The 25,880-nt window shown below is 50.6% G+C and overlaps 1 protein-coding gene and 1 long non-coding RNA gene across 7 annotated transcripts; one reads left to right on the top strand and one right to left on the bottom strand.

The window, feature by feature from the left end:
• Positions 1–146: 146 nt before the first annotated feature.
• Positions 147–25,115, bottom strand: LOC147354885 (uncharacterized). Of its 2 annotated transcripts, XR_015146683.1 has the most exons (3): positions 24,878–25,115; positions 19,737–20,030; positions 147–2,163 (listed from the first exon to the last, which is right to left on the bottom strand). It is a non-coding gene; the product is annotated as an uncharacterized LOC147354885 (long non-coding RNA). The 2 variants fall into 2 exon arrangements; XR_015146684.1 differs by lacking the exon at positions 24,878–25,115 and having other exon boundaries at positions 1,677–2,163; positions 19,552–19,758.
• ZBTB45 (zinc finger and BTB domain containing 45) lies at positions 19,999–24,848 on the top strand. 5 transcript variants are annotated; one of them, XM_086355029.1, is made up of 3 exons: positions 19,999–20,047; positions 22,191–23,469; positions 24,066–24,848. In XM_086355029.1, exons 2-3 carry the CDS (start codon positions 22,191–22,193, stop codon positions 24,320–24,322), a joined length of 1,536 nt encoding a protein of 511 aa, XP_086211155.1. In that variant the 5' UTR covers positions 19,999–20,047; the 3' UTR covers positions 24,323–24,848. The 5 variants fall into 5 exon arrangements, with proteins under 5 accessions (XP_086211155.1, XP_086211156.1, XP_086211158.1 ...); XM_086355030.1 differs by having other exon boundaries at positions 22,133–23,469; XM_086355032.1 differs by having other exon boundaries at positions 19,999–20,209.
• Positions 25,116–25,880: the final 765 nt, after the last annotated feature.

The following is a 25,880-nucleotide window of genomic DNA, read 5'->3' as shown; positions in this document are numbered from 1 at the left end:
TCGGGCGCGGCCCCCAATCCCGGCCCCGCCCGCCGCAGCGCCCGCCCCTCCCCCGCCGCGGGCCTTGCCCTCCCCCGCGGCCTGGGCCTAGACCCCGCTTCCCTCCTAGGAAGAGGGAGAAGGAAAGTTGGTGGCTGGCCGTGAGCTGCCTGAGGCGCGGAATCCTTTAGTAATTATTTGCTGAGCACTTTCCATGACCCCAATCCAGCACTCTGTGCTGGGCCCCAAAATCACCGGGTTGCGTGGGGTAGGGATGAGCCATACCTATCCTGGCCCAACAGTCAAAATACGTAGGTGATGGTCAAGAGTGTGGGACTCAGGGCTGGCCCTAACAGTTAGGGGAAGAACAGTTCAGTCACTCAGTCGTGTCCGACTCGTTGGACCCCATGAAACGCAGCATGTCAGGCCTCCCTGTCCATCACCAACTCCCGCAGTTCACCCAAACTCATGTCCATTGAGTCGGTGATGCCATCCAACCATCTCATCCTCTGTGGTCGCCTTCTTCTCCTGCCTTCAATCTTTCCCAGCATCAGGGTCTTTTCAAATGAGTCAGCTCTTCTCATCAGGTGGCCAAAGTATTGGAGTCTCAGCTTCAACATCAGTCCCTCCAATGAACACTCAGGACTGATCTCCTTTAAGATGGACTGGTTGGATCTCCTTGCAGTCCAAGGTACTCTCAAGAGTCTCCTCCAACAGCACAGAACAGTTCAGGCAGAAGCAAGTGCACAGGCCCTGAGGCAGGCAGGCACTAAGGCAGCAGTGACCAGAGAGGTGGGAAGTGCCTAGAAATTGCTGGACAGGTTGGGTCCTGCGGTGGCCCCGGTTACTGTCCCTTCACTAGACTCCGGCAAGGCAATTCTTTCAGAATAGCATCAGTGGAGGCAAGTTCGAGTGGAAATCAGGCTCAGACAAACTGGGGGAAGCGTGATGGTGGAGACAAGTGGGCTTGCAGGAGGGCAAGGCCAGGCCAGAACCTGCCTTTGAGTCCTCCCTGAGGAGCCAGCCTGTCCAGAAGAGTACGGCAGGGCATGATCTTACTCCCCAGTAAGCTGGTGTCACATTATACCCTTAACCCCTGTGTTCTTTGCCACCCTCTACAGCATCTCACCCTTTCCAATCCTGGACCACTAGAAATTGTCTATATTCCGGCTTTGCAGACAGTGTACCTGCCTGCAAACAGCCATCCTTACTGCCTCTTCACTTGCCAAACTCCATGCTTGCACAGGACTCAACCTCCAACCTTCAGGTATTACCCCCAAAGCCACTTCCTGGGGAAGTCTTGTAGCAGGATCACTCTGATCTCTTTCTCCATCTTCACAGGTTCCATTTGGGAACAAGACAGTTGTAATAATTGCACATCATCAATGTACTTTATGCCACTGAATCATATACATAAAAAGAGTGGAAATGGCAATTTTATGTATTTTACCATGCATATAACAATCACACTTTGATGAGTCTGTCCCTTCTGACCTCTGATCTCAACACTCAGCTCCAACCACACAGGCTTACCCATTTGTTCCCACCTCATAGCCTTTGCACTTGCTTTTCCTTCTGCCCAAAACGTTCTCCTACCTCTCTTTCTGACTCCTCTTCTTTCACGTTTCAACATAAGAGAATCACAAAGACATGAGGTCCAAACTGTTTACATCACTGCCCTGTCTGCTGCATCTCACCTGGGGCCTGCTACACAGAGGGCACTCAGTCAGTGAGTAAAAGGACAACTGCTTGAAGATGATACCAGTTCTGTAGGCTACAAGATGAGATTTGAGGTCTATTACTTTTTAAAACGGAGAGGGCAATGGCACCCCACTCCGGTACTCTTGCCTGGAAAATCCCATGGACGGAGGAGCCTGGTGGGCTGCAGTCTATGGGGTCGCTAAACTTACCTATTTATTTTTGGCTGTACTGAGTCTTCATTGCTGTGTAGGGAGTTTTTTAGTTGCTGCAAGCAGGGACTACTCTCCCGTTGTGACACTCGGCTTTTCAGTGCTGTGACTTTTATTCCAGAGCACAGTCTCAATAGTTGTGGCACACAGGCTAAGTTGCTCCATAGGATGTGGGATCATCCAGGACCAGGGATCAAACCAGTGTCTTCTGCATTGGCAGGCGGATTCTTTACCACTGAGCCACCAGGGAAGCCCCTTCTATTACTTTTTAAACCTTTAAAAAAAAAAAAAAACACTTAAAATTCACATATCACACCCATCAATTTATCTATTTTGAAGAGTGAAATCAATGCCATTTCATACATTCACAATGTTGTACAATCACCACTTCATCTAATTCCAGAACAGTTTCATCACCCCAAAAGGCAACTCTGAATCCGTCAGCACTCTCTCCGTTCCTGCTTCAACCAGCCAGTGGCAACAGCTGATCTGTTTTCTGTTTCTGTGAACTTTTAAACCTTTTCATGGAGCCTTATGATATGTAGAGAAAAGCATACACATCACATGTACAGTGAGCATCCATGGTAACCAGCTCTGATAGCAAAATACAAAAGGGTCTTTTCCAATGAGTTGGCTCTTACAATCAGGTGGCCAAAGTATGGGAGCTTCAGCTTCAGCACTGGTCCTTCCAATGAATATTCAGGGTTGATTTCCTTGAGAATTGGCTGGTTTGATCTCCTTGCAGTCCAAGGGACTCAAGAGACTTCCCCAACCCTAGAATTTCAAAGCACCAATTCTTTGGCACTCAGCCTTCTTTATGGTCCAAATCTCTCGCTGTCTAGCTTTGTCATAGCTTTTCCCCCAAGGAGCAAGGATTTTTTAACTTCATCCACAGTGATTTTGGAGCCCACGAAAATAAAGTCTGTCACTGTTTCCAGTTTTTCCCCTTCTATTTGTCATGAAGTGATGGGACTGGATGCCATGATCTTAGTTTTTTGAATGTTGAGTTTCAAGCCTGCTTTTTCATTCCCCTCTTTCATCCTCATCAAGAAGCTTTTAAGTTCCTCTTCACTTTGTGCCATTAAGAGCTGTATCACTGTATTGTTATGTAGGAAGTTCGGCATCAGCAACTAGGAGTGGCCTAGCCAAAAACCATGCAAGCTGATCGATAAACCCCATCCCAGACACACCCAGGAGATCTCACAGATATGTTACAAAAATAACCACATGTATGGCAAAACCAATACAATATTGTAAAGTAAAAAAAAGAAATTTTAAAAAAAGAGATTTTAAACAAAAAAATTAAATAAATAAAAATAAATAACAGAAAAAAAAAAAATAGTAATAACCACAGGCTTTTCCAGCTCCTGCACAGGGGCCATCAGCACACAGTGAGTGGATACAAACTAACCACAGAGGTTTCTCCCACTCTGGCAAAAGCACCCTTGATGCACAGCTGTGTCCTCAAGTAACCTTAGGCAGCTAGGAGCCCATTATGGGCTCATAAATATTCTACACATACATACATCTGATTATAACAGACTGAATTATGGGAAAGACATGTGCAATAGAGCCTGTGAGTGCTCAGTACACTCCCACCTATATGAATATGTAAAAAGCTCTATTTTGCATGAGCCCAGACACGCCCCCTTCCCTGATTGGCCTTGAGCATATGCCTCTTTGCATTTTTGCACAGGGGAGAACCAAGAGGAGAAGATAAGGGATATAAAAAGGAGAAAGACAGAATCAAGTTTTCTCTTGGGCCCCAAAATCATTGTGGATGGTGACTGCAGCCATGAAATTAAATGACAGTTGCTTCTTGGAAGAAAAGCTATGACAAACCTGAAAATGAAAGTGTAAAAGTATCAGTCACTCAGTCGTGTCCAACTCTGAGACAGCATGGACTGTAGCCCTCCAGGCTTCTTTGTCCACGGGGATTCTTCAGGCAAGAACACTGGAGTGGGTTGCCATGCCTTCTTCCAGGGGATCCTCCCAACCCAGGGATTGAACCCAGATCTCCCGCATTGCAGGCAGATTCTTTCTGGTCTGAGCCACCAGGGAAGCCCAAGAATACTGGAGTGGGTAGTATACCCCTTCTCCAGGGGATCTTCCTGACCCAGGAATCCAACCGGGGTCTCCTGCATTACAGGTGAATCCTTTACCAACTGAGGTCCAGGGAAGCCCATGACAAACCTAGACAGCTTATTAAAAGCAGAGACAACACTTTGCTGACAAAGGTCCATATAGGCAAAGCTATGGTTTTCCCGGTTTTCCCAGTAGTCATGTACAGATGTTGGACCATAAAGAAGGCTGGGCTATGAAGAACTAATGTTTTGAATTATGGTGCTGGAGAAGACTCTTGAGAATCCCTTGGACTGCAAGATCAAACCAGGCAATTCTAAAGGAAATCAATCCTGAATATTCATTGGAAGGACTGAGGCTGAAACTGAAGCTCCAATACTTGGTCACCTGATGCAAAGAGCCGACTCACTGGAAAAGACCTTGATGCTGGGAAAAATTGAGGGCAGGAGAAGGGCGCAACAGAAGATGAGCTGGTTGGATATCATCACTGACTCAAGGGACATGAGTTTGAGCAAACTCCCGGAGATGGTGAAGGACAGGGAAGCCTGGAGTGCTACAGTTCATGGGATCGCAGAGTTAGACCCGACTTAGCAACTGAACAACAAAAAAGGGATCATGGTCAGTCCTTCAGTGTCAGTCAGCTCCCATGTCTCAGAAGTGTCCTACCTGCTGCCTGTTTAAGAAAGGATCTGTCTGCTTGAGCTGTAATTAGTCTGTCATTCCAAATATCATCTCCATACCTGAAGTTGTTGATATTTGTCCCAGCAATCTTGATTCCAGCTTGTAATTCATCCAGCCTGGCATTTCGCATGATGTACTCTGCATATAAGTTAAATAAGCAGAGTGACAATATACAGCCTTGTCATACTCCTTTCCTAATTTGGAAAGTCTATTGTCCCATGTCTGGCTCTTACTGTTTCTTCTTGACCTGCAAACATGTTTCTCAGGATACAGGTACAGTGGTCTGATAGTCCCATCTTTTTAAGAATTTTCCACTGTTTGTTGTGATCCACACAGTCAAAGGCTTTAGCATAGTCAATGAAGCAGGTATTTTTCTGGAACTGTCTTACCTTCTCAATGATCCAACGAATGTTGGCAATTTGATCTCTGGTTCCTCTACCTTTTCCAAACCCAGTTTGTACATCTGGAAGTTCTAGATTCACGTACTGCTGAAACCTAGCCTGAAGGATTTTGAACATTACCTTGTGAGCATTTGAAATAAGCGCAGTCATGCAGTAGTTTGAACATTCTTTGGCATTGCTCTTCTTTGGGAATGGAATGAAAACTGACCTTTTCTAGCTCTATGGCCACTGCTGAGTTTCCCAAATTTGCTGACATATTGAGTGAAGTACTTCAACAGCACCATCTTTTAGGATTTGAAATAGCTCAGCTGGAATTCCATCACCTCCATTAGCTTTGTTTGTGGTAATTCTTCCTAAGGCCCACTTGACTTCACACTCCAGGATGTCTGGCTCTAGGTGAGTGACCACACCATCATGGTTATCTGTATCATTGAGATTTTTTTCAGATAGTTCTGTGTTATCTTGCCACCTCTCCTTTTTCTCTTCTGCTTGTTAGGTCCATACCATTTCTGTCCTTTATCGTGCCCATCCTTGCATGAAATGTTCCCTTGATTATCTCCAATTTTCCTGAAGAGATCTTTAGTCTTTACCATTCTATTGTTTTCCTCTATTTTTTTGAATTATTATTCACTTAAGAAGGCTTTCTTATCTCTCCTTGCTATTCTCTGGAACTCTGCATTCATTTGGGTATATCTTTCCCTGTCTCCCTTGCCTTTCGCTTCCCTTCTTTTCTCAGCTATTTGTAAAGCCTCTTCAGACAACAACTTTAACTTCTTGCATTTATTTTTTAGGGATGATTTTGGTCACTGCCTTCTGTACAATGTTATGGACCTCCATCCTTTTAAGTGTCCAGTTAAGAAGACACACCAGGGAGTTCCCTGGTGTCATAGTGGTTAGAATTCTGGGCTTCCACTGCCGTGGTCCCAGTTCAATTCTTGGTCAGGGCACTGAGATCTTACAAGCCACAAGGAGTGGCCAAAAACAATTTTTTTTTAAAAGGTGGGGGGAAAGACACCAGACAGCTTGCTGTGATCACAGTGAAGAGGTCATGTGACCATAAAGCCATACAGCAGCCTCCTTCAAGCCAAGAGAAGGGGCCTCAGAATGAAACCTACCTTGTGGGCATCTTGTTCTTCAATTTCTCAGCCTCCAGAATTGTGAGAAACAAATTTATGGCCTTGGTCTATAGTATTACTATTTTGTTTTTGTACCTAGAACCGACTAAGACAGATGACAAACTTCCCTCTGCCTCACTCTCATAAAAGTGTATGTGAATTAATATTTAGAGTCCACCCAAATAACTCAAAATAATTTCCCCAATCCCAGGTCCCTAATCACAATTCCTAAGATCCTCTTTCCTGATGAGGTAACACTTATGGTTTCCGAGGATTACGTCATATAGATCTTTGGGGGCACCCTTCTGCCTACTGCAGCCCCCATTTCACAGATGGAAAAACCGATCCCAGCGCGTAGACCATGTCGTCCAGGCTCCCACAGTCCTGGGGAATCTCTGGCCCCCAGGGAGGGCAGGGAGGGAAAGGACAGGAGATATCCAGAGCCCAGAGCTTTAGCTCTTTCTCTGCAGTTAGGAACCAGGGGTCCTGGGACAAAGGATTTCAGGGAAAGCTCCAGGTGAGCTTGGAGCACTTGGTTATGTGTATTTATTTATTTTTCTCTATTTTTTGGCCATGTCATGGGACATGAGGGAACTTAGTTCCCCAACCAGAGAAGGAATCTGTGCCCCTGCAGTGGAAGCGCACGTGTGGAGCGCCCAGAGGATGACTGGAACCTGTTAAGATGACACAGAAGCCAAACCTAATGATAGGACTCGCGCATCAAAACAACCAACCACTGTCATTGACTGACACACAATGAATCCACCCTATCCACAGTTAAGTGAAAGTCACTTAGTCACGTCTGACTCTTTGCGACTCCATGGACTATACGGTCCATGGAATTCCCCAGGCCAGAATACTGGAGTGGGCAGCCATTCCCTTCTCCAGGGGATCTTCCCAGCCCAGGGATTGAACCCAGGTCTCCCACATTGCAGGTGGATTCTTTACCAGCTGAGCCACAAGGGAAGCCCAAGAACACTGGAGTGGGTAGCCTATCCCTTCTCCAGCAGATCTTCCAGAACCCAGGAATCGGACCAGGGTCTCCTGCATTGCAGGCAGAGTCTTTACCAGCTGAGCTACCAGGGAAGCCCAAGGGTTCTCAAAAAGAAGAGTCCCCTGGAGAAGAAATGGCAACACAGTCCATTATTCTTGCCTGAAGAATCCCATGGACAAAGGACCCTGGTCGGCTATAGTCCATGGAGGTCACAAAGAGTTGGACACGACTTAGCAACTAAAACAACGATGTGTGTAATGTATACTTTTTACTGTTGTGCGTGGCACCCCACTCCAGTACTCTTGCCTGGAAAATCCCATGGACGGAGGAGCCTGGTAGGCTGCAGTCCGTGGGGTCACAAAGAGTCGGACACGACTGAGCGACTTCATTTTCACTTTTCATTTTCATGCATTGGAGAAGGAAATGGCAACCCACTCCAGTGTTTTTGCCTGGAGAATCCCAAGGACGGGGGAGCCTGGTGGGCTGCCGTCTATGGGGTCGCACAGAGTCAGACACGACTGAAGCGACTTAGCAGCAGCAGCAGCAAAGCGAATAAAAGTCTTTCTGAAAATGTTATAGCTTAAAATTTTTTAAAAAAAGAGTCAGAAAAATAGAGCCATCTGCCACCACATGGTGCTGCTTCTACAGCATCTCCTCACTGAGAATGCAGACTGATGCTGTCTTCCTAAAGGAAACTGTGTTTCAGGGCAACACATGGTCCCAGTCCTTGATGAGATAATTAAATGCTAGAATTCAGAAAACATCATTTCCCAGGCGATAATGAGTCTGGAGCAGGCCCCAATACATGCCGTATACACTGCAAGGTGAACAGCGGTGGGGACGTGACTGAGAGGAGCCAGCCACCACTGCGCCCCCTTAGGAGCAGCAGCAGAAGAACCTACATGGGACGCGATAGCACTCATATCCTGCCAGCTGTGAGGGGTTCCAGCCAACGACATTTGGCCCAAAGCCCAGCAAGTCTTTAGATCACATTTTCCATCCATGGGAGCTGAAGGGGGTGTTGGAGGCAGGGAGAGAGGCCATCTGGATGGGGCAGGTCCTGCCAGAAGCCAGGATCCACTGTCCCCCACCCATCCTCATTGAGGGGGCTGTAAACCTCCAGCCAGACGCCAGAGCAGTGACTAGCTGGGGCTGGAGCAGAAATGGACACAGACTGCACAAAGGAAGTTTCTCCTGTTATCTACTTTTTTTTAGCCGCACAGTGAGGCACGCTGATCTTAGTTCCCTGACCAGGGATTGAACCCATGACCCCTGCAGTGGAAGTAGGGTATCTTAATCACAGGACTGCCAGGGAATTCCCGTGAAAGAAGCTTCTAGGTAGAGAGAAATGTTATAAAACTGGATTGTGGCAATGGCTGCACAATATGAAGTATATCTGCTATGGGTGTACTTTATGGCATATAAATTATACTTCAATACAACTGTTGAAAAAGGAGAGAAGGTCCAAAGAAGATATACAAATGGGCTTGGAGAATAAGCACATGAAAAGACATTCAACATCATTAGTCATTAGAGAACCACGAGTCAAACCATGGTGAGATACTGATTCACACCCACTTGGGATGGTTTAAAAAAACAATTAAAATAAGAGCTTCCCTGGTAGGCCAGTGGCTAACACTCCGAACTTCCAATGCACGCAGCCTGGGTTCAACCTCTGGTCAGGGAACTAGATCCCACATGCCCCAACTAACACCCAGTGCTGCCAAATAAATAATGAATAAAACAAACATTTCTTTCTCTGAAAATAACAGTATTGGCAGGGATATGGAGAAATTGGAACCCTCCTACCTTGCTGGTGGGAATGTAAAGTAGTGTAGTCATCCTGGAAAAAAATTTGGCATTTCTTCAAATGGCTAAAGATTGACTTACCACTTTGATCCAGCAGTGAACTACGTATGCATCCGAAGGAACTGAAAACGCTGTTCAAACAAATCCTGGTAAAGCACTGGCCACAGCAGCATGATTCACAATGGTCAGAGGTGGAAACAACCCAAATGTCCACCGAATTATGAATGGATAGATAAACGTGGTATTTTCATACAATGGAGTCATAACCATAAAAAGAAACAACAAGGTACTAGTATGTGCTCCAGCAAACATGAACCTTGAAAACATTATGCTAAGTGAAAAAACTCAGATACAAAAGACAACATATAATATGATGTCATTTACGTGAAATATCCAGAATATGCAAATTCACAGAAACATACAGCAGAGATTATTCATTGTCAGGGGCTGGAGAGAGGGGAAAATTGAGAGCTATTGGAGGAAAATATTCTGGAATTAAATGGAGGTGTGATTATGCAACACTGCAACTATATTAAAATCCACTGAATTGTTCACTCTAAAATGGTTACTTTTTGTGTTATGTGAATCACCTTTATTTCAAAAGAAGAGGTGAGGCTTCCAGGTCAGTAGGGAGCAAAGGACCTAAGCAATCCTGAGTGGGTCCCAGGCAGGGACAAGCCAGCCTTCAGGGCTGTCTGTGGACTAACGGTGATGTGGGGATGTGGAGGAGACACGCTAAGGAGTAAGGAAGCTTCCGAAGACAGGCAGCAAGGAAACCATCCTCGTTTTTAAAAGATGAATCCTAAAGTTAAAAGAATTAACCAAAGACATACAGATGGCGGGCAGGCACAGGAAGATGCTCAACATGGCTAATTATTAGAGAACTGCAAATGAAAACTACAGTGAGGTATCACCTCACAGCAGCAGAATGGCCATCATTAGAAAGTCTGCAAATAATAAACGCTGGAGAGGGTGAGGAGAAAAGGAAACTCTCCTACACTGTTGGTTGAAATGCAAGTTGCTGCAGCCACTATGGAGAACAGTATGAAGGTCCCATAAAAAACTAAAAACAGAGTTGCCATGTGATCCAGCAGTCTCACTCTTGGGCATATATCCGAACAAAACCATAAATCAAAAAGACATACACAGGTATCTTCTGGTTGCCCAGTGGTTACGATTCCACGCTTCCACTGCAGGGGGCAAGGTTTGATCCCACATGCCACACAGCCGAAAAAAAAAAAAAAAAACAGATATATGCACTCTAGAGGTCACAGAAGCACTATTTACAATAGCTGAGACATGGAAACAATCTAAATGGCTATTGACATAAATGGCTAAAGAAGATGTGATACATATATATAATGGAATATTACTTGACCATAAAAAAGGAATGGAATAATACCATTTGCAGCAACATGAATGGACCTAGGAATTCTAGTAATAAGTGAATTAAACCAGAGAAAGACAAATACCATAAGATATCATTTATATGTGGAAGCTAAAACATGACACAATGAACCTATCTATGAACAGAAACAGATACACAGACACAGAGGACAGACTTGCGGTTGCCAACGGTAGGAGAGGCAAGGACCAAACTTGTGTCTCCTGCACTGGCAGACACAAACTAGTACGTATAGGATGGATAAACAACAAGGTGAGCTTCCCAGGTGGCTCACTGGTAAAGAATCCACCTGCCAATGCAGGAGACGTGAGTGCGGTCCCTGGGTCGGGAAGATCCATGGAGAAGAAAATGGCAACTCACTTCAGTATTCTTGCCTGGGGAATCCTACAGACAGAGGAGCCTGGTGGGCTACAGTCCATGGGGTTGCAAAGAGTCAGAAATGACTGAGCAACTAAATCAGCAATCAGCAGCAAACAACAAGGTCCTACACAGGGAACTATATTCTATATCCTGCGATTAAACCTTAATGGAAAAGATTATTTTAAAAATGTATACATGTGTAACTGAATCACTGGGCTGAACACCAGAAATTAACACATTATGAACCAACTATACTTCAAGAAAACTAAAATGAAGATAAAACAAAAAGAGAAGAGTTAGCCAGCATCTTAAACACGAAATGGGCAGAGTGGAGGGGAGGAGGGCTCGTGGGCTTCAGCCTCCATGGACATAGCAGGAAGATAGGCTGGAAGTGCAAGCCTGGGGGTTCAGCAGCAGTCACCCATGTTAGCAGGGAAGTGCTCCTCAGACCTGAGGCCAAGGGCACAGCTTCTGTAAGGAAAACAAGGAACAATCCAACAAGACAAAATTCACAACATCTTGGTGGTGGGCACAGCAGCCCAACCAAAGCTGTGGCAACCTCATATGGTGCGGTTTCACTGCTATGAAATGTCCAGCACAGGCAAGTCTACAGTGATGTTAGATCTGCAGTTGCCTGGAACAGAGGTGAGATCAGAGACTCACATGCAAGGACAGAGGGATCTCAGTGGAGGTGAGAGAAATGTTCTAAAGCAGGAGGATGCTAAAGAAAGTGCAAGTGAAAGTCGCTCAACTGTGTACTCTTTGCGACCCCATGGACTATACAGTTCATGGAATTCTCCAGGCCAGAATACTGGAGTGGGTAGTATTTCCCTTCTCCAGGGGATCTTCCCAACCCAGGGATCGAACCCAGGTCTCCCGCATTTCAGGTGGATTCTTTACCAGCTGAGCCACAGAACGGTAAATTGACTAAAAATGACTGGGTCATATGTGCACATGACATGGAGAATTTATCAGAGACTGGTGTTCAGAGGTAGGAAAGGTTGTATAGGGTGCGAGGAACTTCCAGCCCCACGTCAAGGAGGAGCAATGGAAGGGAGGGGAAGTCACTGAGGAACATTGGTTAAAACAAGCATTTTAACCTAGCCTCAAGGGATGCGCTAACCCAAGGGTGGAACAGGAGGCCATCAGGACAGATTTACCTAGGTGTGACAAGTCCAGTGGCTTTCCCATTACCTACAAGCTTTATTTTAAACGCTTCCCTCATAACTCTTTGTAGGGCTTCCCTTGTGGCTCAGCTGGTAAAAAATCCACCTGCCATGCAGGAGACCTGGGTTCAATCCCTGGGTTGGGAAGATCCCCTGGAGAAGGGAAATACTACCCACTCCAGTATTCTGGCCTGGAGAATTCCACGGACTGTATAATCCATGGGGTCACAAAGAATCAGACACAACTGAGAAACTTTCAGTTTACTTTAAAAAAATTTTTATTTTTACTTGAAAAAAGTTTTTTAGTTTATTAAAAATAGAACAAAAAAAGAGAAGTCAAGAATACTTGGTAGCTTGAGAATGTGAGTGCTTCACTGTGTGTTCTATTGTTTTCTGTGCTTCTTGTTTCCTTTTTTTAACTTTGGAAATTAATCCAAGGGCCCAGTAGGGGACCCAGTTGCGTTGACCTTGGGGAAGCAACAGTGGTGAAACTGGAGGGAAGGGGAAAGGGCACAACTATTGAAAGAGTAACATAGCCCGAGGGCAGAACTTAAACTGGTTAGAACAAAATGAATGTGTCCAAAATGGCAGACAAGGCAACTTGACTAGTTCCTGATGCTTAGTATATTATTCAGTGTAACACATGAGTATTGTAACACATTAGTATTGCAACAGATGAGTATTATAACACATTAGCAAGCTGACATACCCAGAGACACCATGACAGTTCCAAGGGGATCATCAAGAACCAAAAAGTGGGCCTTGACACAATTCCAGATGTTCAAGCTGGATTTAGAAAAGGCAGAGGGACCAGAGGTCAAATTGCCAACATCCCTTGGATCATCAAAAAAGCAAGAGAGTTCCAGAAAAACATCTACTTCTGCTTTATGAACTATATCAAAGCCTTTGACTGTGCGGATAACAATAAAATGTGGGAAATTCTTCAAGAGATGGGAATACCAGACCCCCTGACCTGTTTCCTGAGAAATCTGTATGTAGGTCAAGAAGCAACAATTAGAACCGGACATGGAAAAATAGACTGGTTCTATTTTCTAAATTGGAAAAGGAGTACATCAGGGCCGTATATTGTCATGCTGTTTATTTAACTTATATGCAGAGTATATCGTGAGAAATGCCAGGCTGGATAAAGCACAAGTTGGAATGAAGATTGCCAGGAGAAATATCAACAACCTCAAATACGCTGATGACACCACCCTTATGGCAGAAAGTGAAGAACTGAAGAGCCTCTTGATGAAAGTGAAAGAGGAGAGCGAAAAAGTTGGCTTAAAACTCAACATTCAGAAAACTAAGATCATGGCATCCGGTCCCATCACTTCATGGGAAATAGATGGGGAAACTGTGAGAGACTTTATTTTCTTGGACTCCAAAATCACTGCAGATGGTGACTGCAGTCATGAAATGAAAAGATGCTTGCTTCTTGGAAGAAAAGCTATGAACAACCTAGACAGCATATTGAAAAACAGAGACTTGACTTTACCAACAAAGGTCCATCTAGTCAAAGCTATAGTCTTTCCAGTAGTCATGTATGGATGTGAGAGTTGGACTACAAAGAAAGCTGAGTGCTGAACAATAGATGCTTTTGAACTGTGGTGTTGGAGAAGACTCTTGAGAGTCTCTTGGACTGCAAGGAAATCCAACCAGTCCATCCTAAAGGAAACCAGTCCTAGATATTCATTGGAAGGACTGATGCTGAAGTGAAACTCCAATACTTTGGCCACCAGATAAGAACTGACTCAATGGAAAAGACCCTGATGCTGGGAAAGATTGAAGGCAGGAGAAGGGGATGACAGAGGATGAGATGTTTGGATGACATCACCAACTCAATGCACATGAGTTTGAGTAAACTCTGAGTGTTGGTGATGGACAGGGAGGCCTGGTGTGCTGCAGTCCATGGGGTCGCAAAGACTTGGACACAAATGAGCAACTGAACTGACACGATTCCTGGAAATCTCTGCCCCTTCCCCAAAATAGTTGGAATAATCCTCCTACTCATTAGCCTATAAAATTACCCAACCCATAAAAGCTAACCACATACATTTCGATGCTGCACTCACCCTCTGCCATGATCCACACTCTATGGACTGTGTTTCTCTCTGAATAAATCCACTTCTTACCTACCTCCTTGTCTCCCACTGAATTCTTCCTGTCATGAGACACAAAGAACCTGAGCCTCAGAAAGTCCAGACACCTGGTAAGTGATTCTAATTAAAAGATCATGGGTTCAAGTCCCAATCCTCAGTGCTCAGCTTTCTTTGTAGTTCAACTCTCACATTCACACATGACTACTGGAAAAACCATAGCTTTGACTGGATGGACCTTTGTTGGCAAAGTAATGTTTCTGTTTTTTAATATGCTGTCTAGGTTGGTCATAGCTTTTCTTCCAAGGAGGAAGCATCCTTTCATTTCATGGCTGCAGTCACCATCTGCAGTGATTTTGGAGTCCAAGAAAATAAAGACTCTCACTGTTTCCTTTGTTTCCCCATCTATTTCCCATGAAGTGATGGGACCAGATGCCATGATCTTCGTTTTCTTAATGTTGAGTTTTAAGCCAACTTTTTCACTCTCCTCTTTCACTTTCATCAAGAGGCTCTTCAGTTCTTCTTCACTTTCTGCCATAAGGGTGGCGTCATCTGCATATCTGAGGTTGTTGATATTTCTCCTGGCAATCTTGATTCCAACTTGTGCTTCATCCAACCCGACATGTGGCATGATGTACTCTGCATAAAAGTTAAATATGCAGGGTGACAATATACAGCCTTGAGGTACTCCTTTCCCAATTTGGAACCAGTCTGTTGTTCCATGTCTGGTTCTAACTGTTGCTTCTTGACCTGCATACAGATTTCTCAGGAGGCAGGTCAGGGGGTCTAGTATTCCCGTCTCTTGAAGAATTCCCCACAGTTTGTTGTGATCCACATAGTCAAAGGCTTTAACTTTGTAGTCCATAAAGCAAAGGTAGGTGTTTTTCTGGAACTCTCCTGCTTTTTTGATGATCCAATGGATGTTGACGATTTGAACTCTGGTTCCTCTGTCTTTTCTAAATCCAGCTTGAACATCTGGAAGTTCATGGTTCACATACCGTTGAAGCCTGGCTTGGAGAATTTTGAGCATTACTTTGCAAGCGTGTGAGATCCCACACCGGGCACAGCCCATGTCCACCAGGATAGGGCTGGGCTTGGAGACCTGAACGCTGGGCTATCTACTACTGTGGGCAGGAATTCCTCAGAAGAAATGGAGTAGCCATTTTGGTCAACAAAAGAGTTAGAAATGCAGTACTTGGAAAAAAAAAAGAAATGCAGTACTTGGATGCAATCTCAAAAATGACAGAATGATCTCTGTTCGTTTCCAAGGCAAACCATTCAATATCACAGTAATCCAAGTCTATGCCCCAATCAGTAATGCTGAAGAAGCTGAAGTTGAACGGTTCTATGAAGACCTACAAGACCTTTTAGAACTAACACCCAAAAAAGATGTCCTTTTCATTACAGGCGACTGGAATGCAAAAGTAGGAAGTCAAGAAACACCTGGAGTAACAGGCAAATTTGGCCTTGGAATACGGAATGAAGCAGGGCAAAGACTAATAGAGTTTTGCCAAGAAAATACACTGGTCATAGCAAACACCCTCTTCCAACAACACAAGAGAAGACTCTACACATGGACATCACCAGATGGTCAACACCAAAATCAGATTGATTATATTCTTTGCAGCCAAAGATGGAGAAGCTCTATACAGTCAACAAAAACAAGACCAGGAGCTGACTGTGGCTCAGATCATGAACTCCTTATTGCCAAATTCAGACTGAAATTGAAGAAAGAAGGGAAAACCACTAGACCATTCAGATATGACCTAAATCAAATCCCTTATGATTATACAGTGGAAGTGAGAAATAGATTTAAGGGACTAGATCTGATAGAGTGCCTGATGAACTATGGACGGAGGTTAGTGACATTGTACAGGAGACAGGGATCAAGATCATCCCCATGGAAAAGAAATGCAAAACAGCAAAATGACTGTCTGGGGAGGCCTTACAAAAAGCTGTGAAAAGAAGAGAAGCAAAAAGCAAAGGAGAAAAGGAAAGATATAAGCATCTGAATGCAGAGTTCCAAAGAATAGCAAGAAGAGAGAAGAAAGCCTTCCTCAGCAATCAATGCAAAGAAACAGAGGAAAACAACAGAATGGGAAAGACTAGAGATCTCTTCAATAAAATTAGAGATACCAAGGGAACATTTCATGCAAAGATGGGCTCGATAAAGGACAGAAATGGTATGGACCTAACAAGCAGAAGATATTAAGAAGAGGTGGCAAGAATACACAGAAGAACTGTACAAAAAAGATCTTCACAACCCAGATAATCACGATGGTGTGATCACTCACCTGAAGCCAGACATGCTAGAATGTGAAGTCAAGTGGGCCTTAGGAAGCATCACTATGAACAAAGCTAGTGGAGGTGATGGAATTCCAGTTGAGCTATTTCAAATCCTGAAAAATGACGCTGTGAAAGTGCTGCACTCAATATGCCAGAAAATTTGGAAAACTCAGCAGTGGCCACAGGACTGGAAACGGTCAGTTTTCATTCCAATCCCAAAGAAAGGCAATGCCAAAGAATGCTCAAACTACCACACAATTGCACTCATCTCACACGCTAGTAAAGTAATGCTCAAAATTCTCTAAGCCAGGCTTCAGCAAAACGTGAACCGTGAACTTCCAGATGTTCAAGCTGGTTTTAGAAAAGGCAGAGGAATGAGAGACCAAATTGCCAACATCCGCTGGATCATGGAAAAAGCAAGAGAGTTCCAGAAAAACATCTATTTCTGCTTTATTGACTATGCCAAAGCCTTTGACTGTGTGGATCACAATAAACTGTGGAAAGTTCTGAAAGAGATGGGAATACCAGACCACCTGACCTGCCTCTTGAGAAATCTGTATGCAGGTCAGGGCGCAACAGTTAGAACTGGACATGGAACAGACTGGTTCCAAATAGGCAAAGGAGTACGTCAAGGCTGTATGTTGCCACCCTGCTTATTTCGCTTATATGCAGAGTACATTATGAGAAACGCTGGGCTGGAAGAAGCACAAGCTGGAATCAAGATTGCCAGGAGAAATATCAATAACCTCAGATATGCAGATGACACCACCCTTATGGCAGAAAGTGAAGAGGAACTAAAAAGCCTCTTGATGAAGGTGAAAGAGGAGAGTGGAAAATGTTGGCTTAAAACTCAACATTCAGAAAACTAAGATCATGGCATCTGGTCCCATCACTTCATGGGAAATAGATGGGGAAACAGTGGAAACAGTGCCAGACTTTATTTTCGGGGGCTCCAAAATCACTGCAGATAGTGACTGCAGCCATGAAATTAAAAGACACTTACTCCTTGGAAGGAAAGTTATGACCAACCTAGATAGCACATTGAAAAGCAGAGACATTACTTTGCCAACAAAGGTCCGTCTAGTCAAGGCTATGGTTTTTCCTGTGGTCATGTATGGATGTGAGAGTTGGACTGTGAAGAAAGCTGAGCACCGAAGAATTGATGCTTTTGAACTGTGGTGTTGGAGAAGACTCTTGAGAGTCTCTTGGCCTGCAAGGAGATCCAACCAGTCCATTCTGAAGTCCATTCAGCCCTGGGATTTCTTTGGAAGGAATGATGCTAAAGCTGAAACTCCAATACTTTGGCCACCTCATGGGAAGAGTTGATTCATTGGAAAAGACTCTGATGCTGGGAGGGATTGGGGGAAGGAGGAGAAGGGGACGACAGAGGATGAGATGGCTGGATGGCATCACTGACTTGATGGATGTGAGTCTGAGTGAACTCTGGGAGTTGGTGATGGACAGGGAGGCCTGGCGTGCTGCAATTCATGAGGTCGCAAAGAGTCGGACATGACTGAGCGACTGAACTGAACTGAAAACAAAAATTGTAGGAGTGTGTTGGGTTGGGGGGAAGAGTCTGCTTCCCAGCTCAGTCAGGTTGCTAGAAAAGCCAGCTCCATGAAGCTGTAGGACGAAGTCCCTGTTCTCTTGTTGGCTGTCTCCCAGGGTTCTTCTGAAATTCAAGAGTCCACTACCACCACCCACACGTTCCTCACCACACGGCCCTCTGCCTTCAAAACCTTGGAGTCCTCCTACTTCGAGTATTCTTCTACCTTTAAGAACCCTTTTGACAAACTATGACAAACCTAGACAGCGTGTTAAAAAAAAACAGATAAATCACTTTGCTGACAAAGGTCTGTATAGTCAAAGCTTTAGTTTTTCCAGCATTCATGTATGGATGTGAGATTTTCACCATAAAGAAGGCTGCATGCCAAAGAATTGATTTTGAACGGTGGTGCTGGAGAAGACTCTTGAGAGTCCCTTAGACTGCAAGGAGATCCAACCAGTCAGTGCCAAAGGAAATCAACCCTGAATATTCACTGAAAGGACTGATGCTGAAGTTGAAGCTCCAATACTTTGGCCACCTGATGCGAAAAGCCAACTCATTGGAAAGGACTCAGATGCCAGGAAAGATTGAAGGCAGGAGGAGATGGGGATGTCAGAGGACAAGATGGTTGGATGACATCACCGACTGAATGGACATGAGTTTGAGCAAGCTCCAGGAGATAGTGAAGGACAGGGAAGCCTGGCGTGCTACAGTCCATGGGGTCATAAAGAGTCACAACTTAGCCACTGAACAACAACAAAGAACCCTTATGATTCCCTAGGGCCCATCCAAACAATCCAGGACTATCTCCTTATCTAGTCAGCTGATTAGTAACCTTAATTATACCTGCTATGTACTATGAACTATTAGAATTCTCACTTAATGCCCCCAAATCCTGTGGAATCAGGCCAGTCCAGGGCAGCTTTGGCAGTTCCACTCCTGTTTAGGTTGCAGTGGCAACAGCTGTCAAGACACAGGATATAGGTGAGCCACTGGTCTCACAGGTCTCGAGGTGGGCACAGCAAGGGGCCTGTGAAGCCAGTGAAGCATGATCAGTGATAAAAACTGGGGACGAGAGGTTGGACAGAAGAGATCCAGGGAGTTGGGCAGGCCATTGTTGAAGGACTCAGATTCTTAACAGGGACAATGAGGCCTAGAGACTGGGATTTTAATTAGCTTCCTTGGGGCCTGGGCCACGGAATGCTCCCTTCCCTGCTTTGAACACAGCCGCTCAGTAGCTGCCTAAGGCAGGAGGCAGGGTCTCTGATCTTATCCTCAAACTGGAGCTGAGAAGTCGGCCCCTTCCACTCTGGACTCCGAACCTGCTGCACAAAGCATGGGGTCCACTGCGCATCACCTCCCTCTTCCTTCAGCCTCCATGAGTAGAGCCTAAGGCCCAGCCAGTCCACATCCAGTGGGCCTGGCTCCCCCGGGGCCCTGGACAGCCAGGCCCAACTCAAGGTCCTCGGGGGTCCAGGCTGTTTCTCTGCCCGGACAGTTCTTCCAACAGATTTTGGGCTCTAAAGTGCCTCTTTGGATTCTGACTGCTCGCCACCTCCCAGCTAGACGCAAGACCCGTCTCATCGCCTCTACCGCCTTTATTTTCTGAGCGTTGGCGCGGAGTGTGGCCTGCTGAAAGCACTCTGAACAGTCCCTCCTCACACCCCTCCCTGGGGCAGGTGCGCCTCCTGTAGGGGCATGGAGTCCGGGTGCCTCACCTTCTCCCTGGGCCAAGGCAAGGTGGTGCCCGTCTGTTCCCACATTCCACTCGCAGCCCCCAGGCCCACATAGGTGGAGGCCTTGGGTGTCCTCATCTACAAGAGGGATTTTGACCTGCCGGGACCCGCCCCGGGCTTGGGAGTCCACCGCCCTCCCGCCCTCACCCGGCCTCACCCGGCCTCACCTTCTCCCGCCCGACAGCACATGCGAGGAGCGTGGCCTACAGATTGACAGCGCAGGCCCCGCCCCCGCCCCGTCGCTAGGGCGAAACTGCGTGGTTGCCCCGGCCCCCTGCGACTTTGGCCGGAAGTGCGACCTGGCGGCGGCGACTAGTCTCCATGGAAACGCCGGAAACGTGCTCTGACCGAGTGGTTCGCCGCGTCGCGGCATCTGCGGACTTCAGTTCCGCCGGCGTCGCTGCCCGGAAGTGCGGCTTCGGAGGTGGTGAGCTGGAGGCGGCCACCGCCCGGCCTGGTGCCTGAGGAGGAGCCGGAGGTGGGGTCAGGCGAGCATCCCCCTGCCGCAGGGCCGGCGGGGAGGCCGAGGCGTGACAGGGGAGGGGCGCCCGCGCTAGGCTTGGCGCGCTCGTCGCAGACGTGAGGGGGCGCTGCAGGACGGGGGCATGTCGCGGGCCGGGGCGCGGAGGCGGGAACCCAGGTCGGCCAGGGCCGGAGCGGGCGCAGCCGGAGCCGATCGGAGAACGAGTTGCTGGGGTCGGGGGGGCGCGAGGCATGGCGCAGGGGACTCAAGAGGGTGCTCGGACCAGAGGGCACGGCGTGGGTCAAGGGGCGGCGGCGAGGATGCCTGGGAGCCGCGGCTCAAGGTGGGCCTTTGTTCCGAACCGCCCGAGGCTCCGCTGCACCTGCAGAGACAGGAGCCTGCCGGGGCGCGGGGCGGAAAAGGAAGGGCCAGTCCCCACGGACTGGGGCGCGGGCTTTTGCCCGCGTCGCCCGGGCACAGGCTGGAAGTCCTTTAGGCGCGGGCGAATAAAGCCAGTGCAGGGGGCTTGCGGCAGAGGTAACGGCACATGTAGACTTGGCCTGCGTAAGGAATTGCCACGAAGACCCCAGAGCTAAGGAGAGTCCCGATCTGTTCTTAATAGATCTCAACAGGCTCCCTCTGGCTGTCGGGTGGGGAATAGACCGGAAGGTGGGGGAACCTGGTAGAGGTGTGCAAAGTGGTCCGAGGGGTCAGATACGGAGCATGAACGGCCCCCAGCAAAGGAAAGTCGATTTGGACGTAAGGAGCCAGAGGGGATGAGTCTGAGACCCCAGCAGGCTCCGAGGATTTCGAGGCCTCACCTAAACCAGACTGGTGCAGAGTGGGACCGTCTCAGGGTATCTCATACGTTTGATAAAGGGGAAATTGAGGCCCAGCAAGCATGCTTCCTGTTTGACGGTGAAGTAGCTGAGCTTCTCAGATTCCCAGAGATCCCTGGGAATCCCTTCCCCTTTTCGGTGCCTGAGGGTGGGCAGTGCTGGGATTTCCAGGCTATAGTTGGACAAGAAGTGTCCATATTGCTCAGCCATGCTGAACCTGATGTCTCTGCTACTCCACCTGCACCCAACCAATCACACAGCCCTGGGCAGTCCACAGGCCCATCTCGATGCCACACCCACACCCTGGGTCCCATAGGTGCCCCATAGGTCACATCAAGATTCCAGGAAACACAGGCTGCAAGACATGTCTCCCACTAGACCATGTATTTCCCTCCCTTCCAGCGGCACCTGCCAGGCTTCCCAGGTGGCGCTAGTGGTAAAGAACCTGCCTGCCAATACAGGAGACATAAGAGACCCGGGTGTCATCCCTGGGCTGGGAAGATCCCCTGGAGGAGGACATGGCAACCCACTCCAGTATTCTTGCCTGGAGAATCTTCCCATGGATAGAGGAGCCTGGTGGGCAGCAGTCCATAGGGTCGCAAAGAGTCAGACACGACTGAATCCACTTAGTGCGCACTCAGGACACCTGCCAGGCTACTGCCCAACCTCCTCTCAACACTTTGTGACTATGAGCACCCTTCGACCCAGAGGCCATTCATGCCAGCCCCACCCCATCGAAGACCTGCGCATACACTCGATATAACCAGGTTCTGAGGCAGCAGACCTCTGGGTCTGGGTCTGCAAGGGTCTTGGATGCTCCAAGGTTGAAGGCCCTGCCAAGAGGAGATGAAAAAGAAGTCCCTAGTGGTGGGAGTCTTAGCTGGCAGGGTGGGGAAGGGGGTGTTCTATATAGGGGCTCCTGCCCTCTTCTCCACCCTATTGGAGGAGAAGGTGCGGGAGGCATGGATGGGAGTTAGTGGAAGAGGGGGTCGGTAGGACAAAATAGGTGAGGCGGGCCCTGGGTCTCCCCACTCTGGCAGTAAGCACGACCGGGAGGGCCGCAAAGCTGGAGGTGCTGGGGGTGGGGGGCGGCCACAGAAGTCCTGGAGGCGGGGAGTGGAGTCCTGCTGGGTTGGGAACCAGGACTTGGAGGGGCCAGGGGCACTGGAGAGGGCTGGGGCTCCTGAGGCCTGGGCGTGTGCGGCCCCCCTGCCCGCTGAAGGGATGGCTGACCGCCCCCCCACCCCCACCCCCACCACAGCCCCGTCCAGTGCAGATTGAGGGGAGGTCCCCCGGCTCACACCGCCCGTCCCGCGCAGATGGCGGCGGCGGCGGCGGAGGCGGTGCACCACATCCACCTGCAGAACTTCTCGCGGTCCCTGCTCGAGACCCTCAACGGGCAGCGGCTGGGCGGGCACTTCTGTGACGTGACGGTCCGCATCCGAGAGGCCTCGCTGCGTGCCCACCGCTGCGTGCTGGCCGCCGGCTCGCCCTTCTTCCAGGACAAGCTGCTGCTCGGCCACTCGGAGATCCGCGTGCCACCGGTGGTGCCCGCGCAGACGGTGCGCCAGCTCGTCGAGTTCCTCTACAGCGGCTCGCTGGTGGTGGCGCAGGGCGAGGCGCTGCAGGTGCTCACCGCCGCGTCGGTGCTGCGCATCCAGACGGTCATAGACGAGTGCACACAGATCATCGCCCGAGCCCGCGCCCCCGCGCCGGGCGCTCCCGCGCCCCCGCCCGCGCCCGTGCCGCCGCCGCTGGCGCCCGCGCAACTGCGCCACCGCCTGCGGCACCTGCTGGCGGCTCGGCCCCCGGGCCCCCCCGGCGCCGCGCACCCGCGCAAGCAGCGCCAACCGGCGCGCCTGCAGCTGCCCGCGCCCCCCGCGCCCGCCAAGGCGGAGAGCGCGGCCTCCGACCCCGCGCTGACCGCGGACGACGGCGCGGACGATGACGACGACGAGGCCGACGACGAGACCGACGGCGAGGACGGCGAGGGCAGCGGCCCCGGGGAGATCCAGGCGCCCCCCGCCTTCCCCGACTGCGCCGCGGGCTTCCTGCCCGCCGCGGCGGATGGCACGCGGGAGGAGCCGTCTGTGCCCGCCGGCCTCTCGGATTACAGCGGGCCCGGCAGGGACTTCCTCCGGGGGACCTCGGCCACCGAAGACGTGTTCCCCGACGGCTACGTCTCCGCCTGGCAAGAGGGCGATCAGGCTGCCCCCGAAGGCTGTCCGGTCGAGACCCCTGCCCCTCCCGACTGCGTCCTGTCGGGGCCCCGCCCACCTGGCGTGAAGACCCCCGGGCCGCCCGTGGCGCTTTTCCCCTTCCACCTGGGAGCCCCCGGGCCGCCGGCGCAACCCTCTCCCGCGCCCTCGGGGCCGGCCCCTGCGCCCCCGCCCGCCTTCTACCCAGCGCTGCAGTCGGACGCAGCTCCCAGCGCGCCACTAGGGGAGGCCCCGGCCCCAGCGGCTGCGCCCCCCGTGGCCCCCTCGATCACTCCCGCGCGCGCCCCAGGCGCCGAGCCGCCCGCCTACGAGTGCAGCCACTGCCACAAGACGTTCAGCTCTCGAAAAAACTACACCAAGCACATGTTCATCCACTCGGGTGAGCCGGGGTGGGTCTCTGGGCCCCTCGATTTGGAGTTAGGCCTTTCGTGAACTGTCAATGACCCAAGGGTCATCACAGCCTGGTTCCCCTCTCGGATTCGGGTGATGGGGCGGCCTGCCCTGTAACCCCGGGGGTTCTGTGCCGGCCAGCAGGGAGGGGCACGTATACCTCGGTTTTTCCCAGTGTGAGGCCGCTGGGCCTGAACGGCGGCCAGTGACCAGAGTTCAGAAGGCTCTCTGGGCGCGGCAGGGATGGAGGAGGGGCAGCCCGGCCCTGGGCCCGACACCAGGAAGTTTGAGGGGGGAGGTATCGTCCCTGGAGGTGGGGGTAGACCTGAGTGGTCAGCCTCGATGGGCAACGATGTCCTAGACCTGCGGGCTTCCCTGCTAGGAGCTACCTGTTGGAGTCGTGAGTCACTGACAGGTAGTGACCCTGGTGTCACCATTAGGGTCTGGGAAAGGGGCGTCCCTGCCAGGTGGAGGGATTCCAGGTTAATGACACTTCTGGGTGCGGAGGGGAGTCGTGGTCCGGCACAGCGCCCCAAAGCCCCTTCCCAGCTAACCTGAGCGCGCTTCCCGCCCTGTCGCCCGCAGGGGAGAAGCCCCATCAGTGCGCCGTGTGCTGGAGATCCTTCTCGCTGCGTGACTACCTGCTCAAGCACATGGTCACGCACACTGGCGTGCGCGCCTTCCAGTGCGCCGTCTGCGCCAAGCGCTTCACGCAGAAAAGCTCGTTGAACGTGCACATGCGCACCCACCGGCCGGAGCGCGCGCCCTGCCCCGCCTGCGGCAAGGTCTTCTCGCACCGCGCGCTGCTGGAGCGCCACCTGGCCGCGCACCCTGCGCCCTGATGCGGGCCTGGGCCCTGGCCACGCCCCGTGGGGTTGGCCTCTCCGCTCCGCTGGCGGCCGCGTCCACGGCCGACGTCACACCTGTCGCGGCCTCTTGGCCGCTTTCCCGCCGCCGGCCCGCGCTGTCCCCGAGCGCAGGCCCTGCTCCTGCCCACCCTGTTCCCCAGCCCCGCCTGCTTCGTTCCTCCCTTCCTGCGTACTCGGCCCTCCAGGTGGGGGCCGGCTGGGGGTGATCAGGAATTCCACCGCCTCCGAGAACTGGATCATCTCCATGCTGACCTAGGGCTCGGCCATGGAGCCGGGCCCAGGATTCACGGTCCCGACTCCAGTTCACGCCTCCCCGGCTCCAGGGAGTGGGGTGGGAGCTGCTCCTCTGATCCCGTGCCAGGCTACGAGGTCCCCAGCGCCCCGACCCGAGCCACCCCTCCCTCATCTGGCACCTAGGGCATCGCCACGGACTAAGGCCCGGCCTTGGGAGCCCTGCTCTGTAATAAAGGACTGGGGGCCGTGGGGTCCAAACCCAGAAGCGCGAGCCCCAGCCCATGTGTGCCTCACCGTCTGTGACCGCCGTGGGTGTTGGGGTGCAGTGCGCCTGGGCAGCACCCCGCTGGGCAGCGCTCCCTTGGGCGGCGCGCGGCAGGATGGGTCGCTTTGCCATCTCGTGCCTCTGTTCTCTTGTAGGAGACGCCTGGCTCCCTAGAGCCCTCGCTCCTGTTGGGGAGTGGGGTGCGGACAGCCCTCTCTGACAAGGGTCTGGAAGCCGCAACCCACCCCACCCCTCCTCCCAAGCCCCGCCCAAGATGAAGATTTCGAGGCCCCTCCTCCGAGATCATCCAGGCAGATTCTCTGGCCTTCAGGCTTCCCCTCCTGATGGCCTTGATGGTTTAACCACTCACTTTGAGGGGCAGGGGATCTTTGGGGCCTGAGTCCCAGAATTACTGTCCTGGCCTTCAGGGTCGCGAGTGCCCCGCTGGCCTAGGGGCGGCACAGACACCAGCAGCCGGCCTCTCAGGCTGCCTACCGGGGTTGCTGAAGATACCAGCCAGGGTCAGCTAGAGGCTCCTCCTCGCAGGCCTCCTTCACATCGCTGGCGCAAGGCCCGCGCACCGCCTGCAAAGTATCCCGAGCCGGGGGCAGGGGTGTGGGGCGGGGGTGTGGGGGGTGGGGTGGGGCCTGCGGGCCCACGTTGAAATCCTAGGCCCCCGGCTCGTTTCCACGCTCCCCTGCTGAGGCTTTCCCGCCATACCCATATTCCAGACAAAGTTCAGCCTCCTGAACCCTGAGCCTGGTCCCCACAGATGCCAGGGGTACAGCAGAGTCAGAGCGGGGCCTGGGTAGGGGGGTCAGGATCAGGTTTGAACTCAGGCTCTGCGACTTTCAGAGCTTACTGCCCATCTGCTGTGTCCCTGGCCCCCACCCAGCTCCCGCGGAGTCAGGTTAGGTCGGTGCACAGGGAGCCTCCCGGGAGGCCTGCTAGCGTCGGAGCTGCCTTGCTATCCTGCCTGGCTGGAAGTTCAGAGGACTGTTTCCCAAGAGACTGGCACCCAGTGGCAGGAAA

This window comes from Bos grunniens, chromosome 18, assembly GCF_055505025.1.
Source record: "Bos grunniens cultivar Pamir isolate PY7600 chromosome 18, Bosgru_T2T1.0, whole genome shotgun sequence".
Lineage (NCBI taxonomy): Eukaryota > Metazoa > Chordata > Mammalia > Artiodactyla > Bovidae > Bos > Bos grunniens.
Note: the sequence above shows the minus strand (reverse complement) of the source record. Positions and strands in the feature narration are given on the sequence as shown.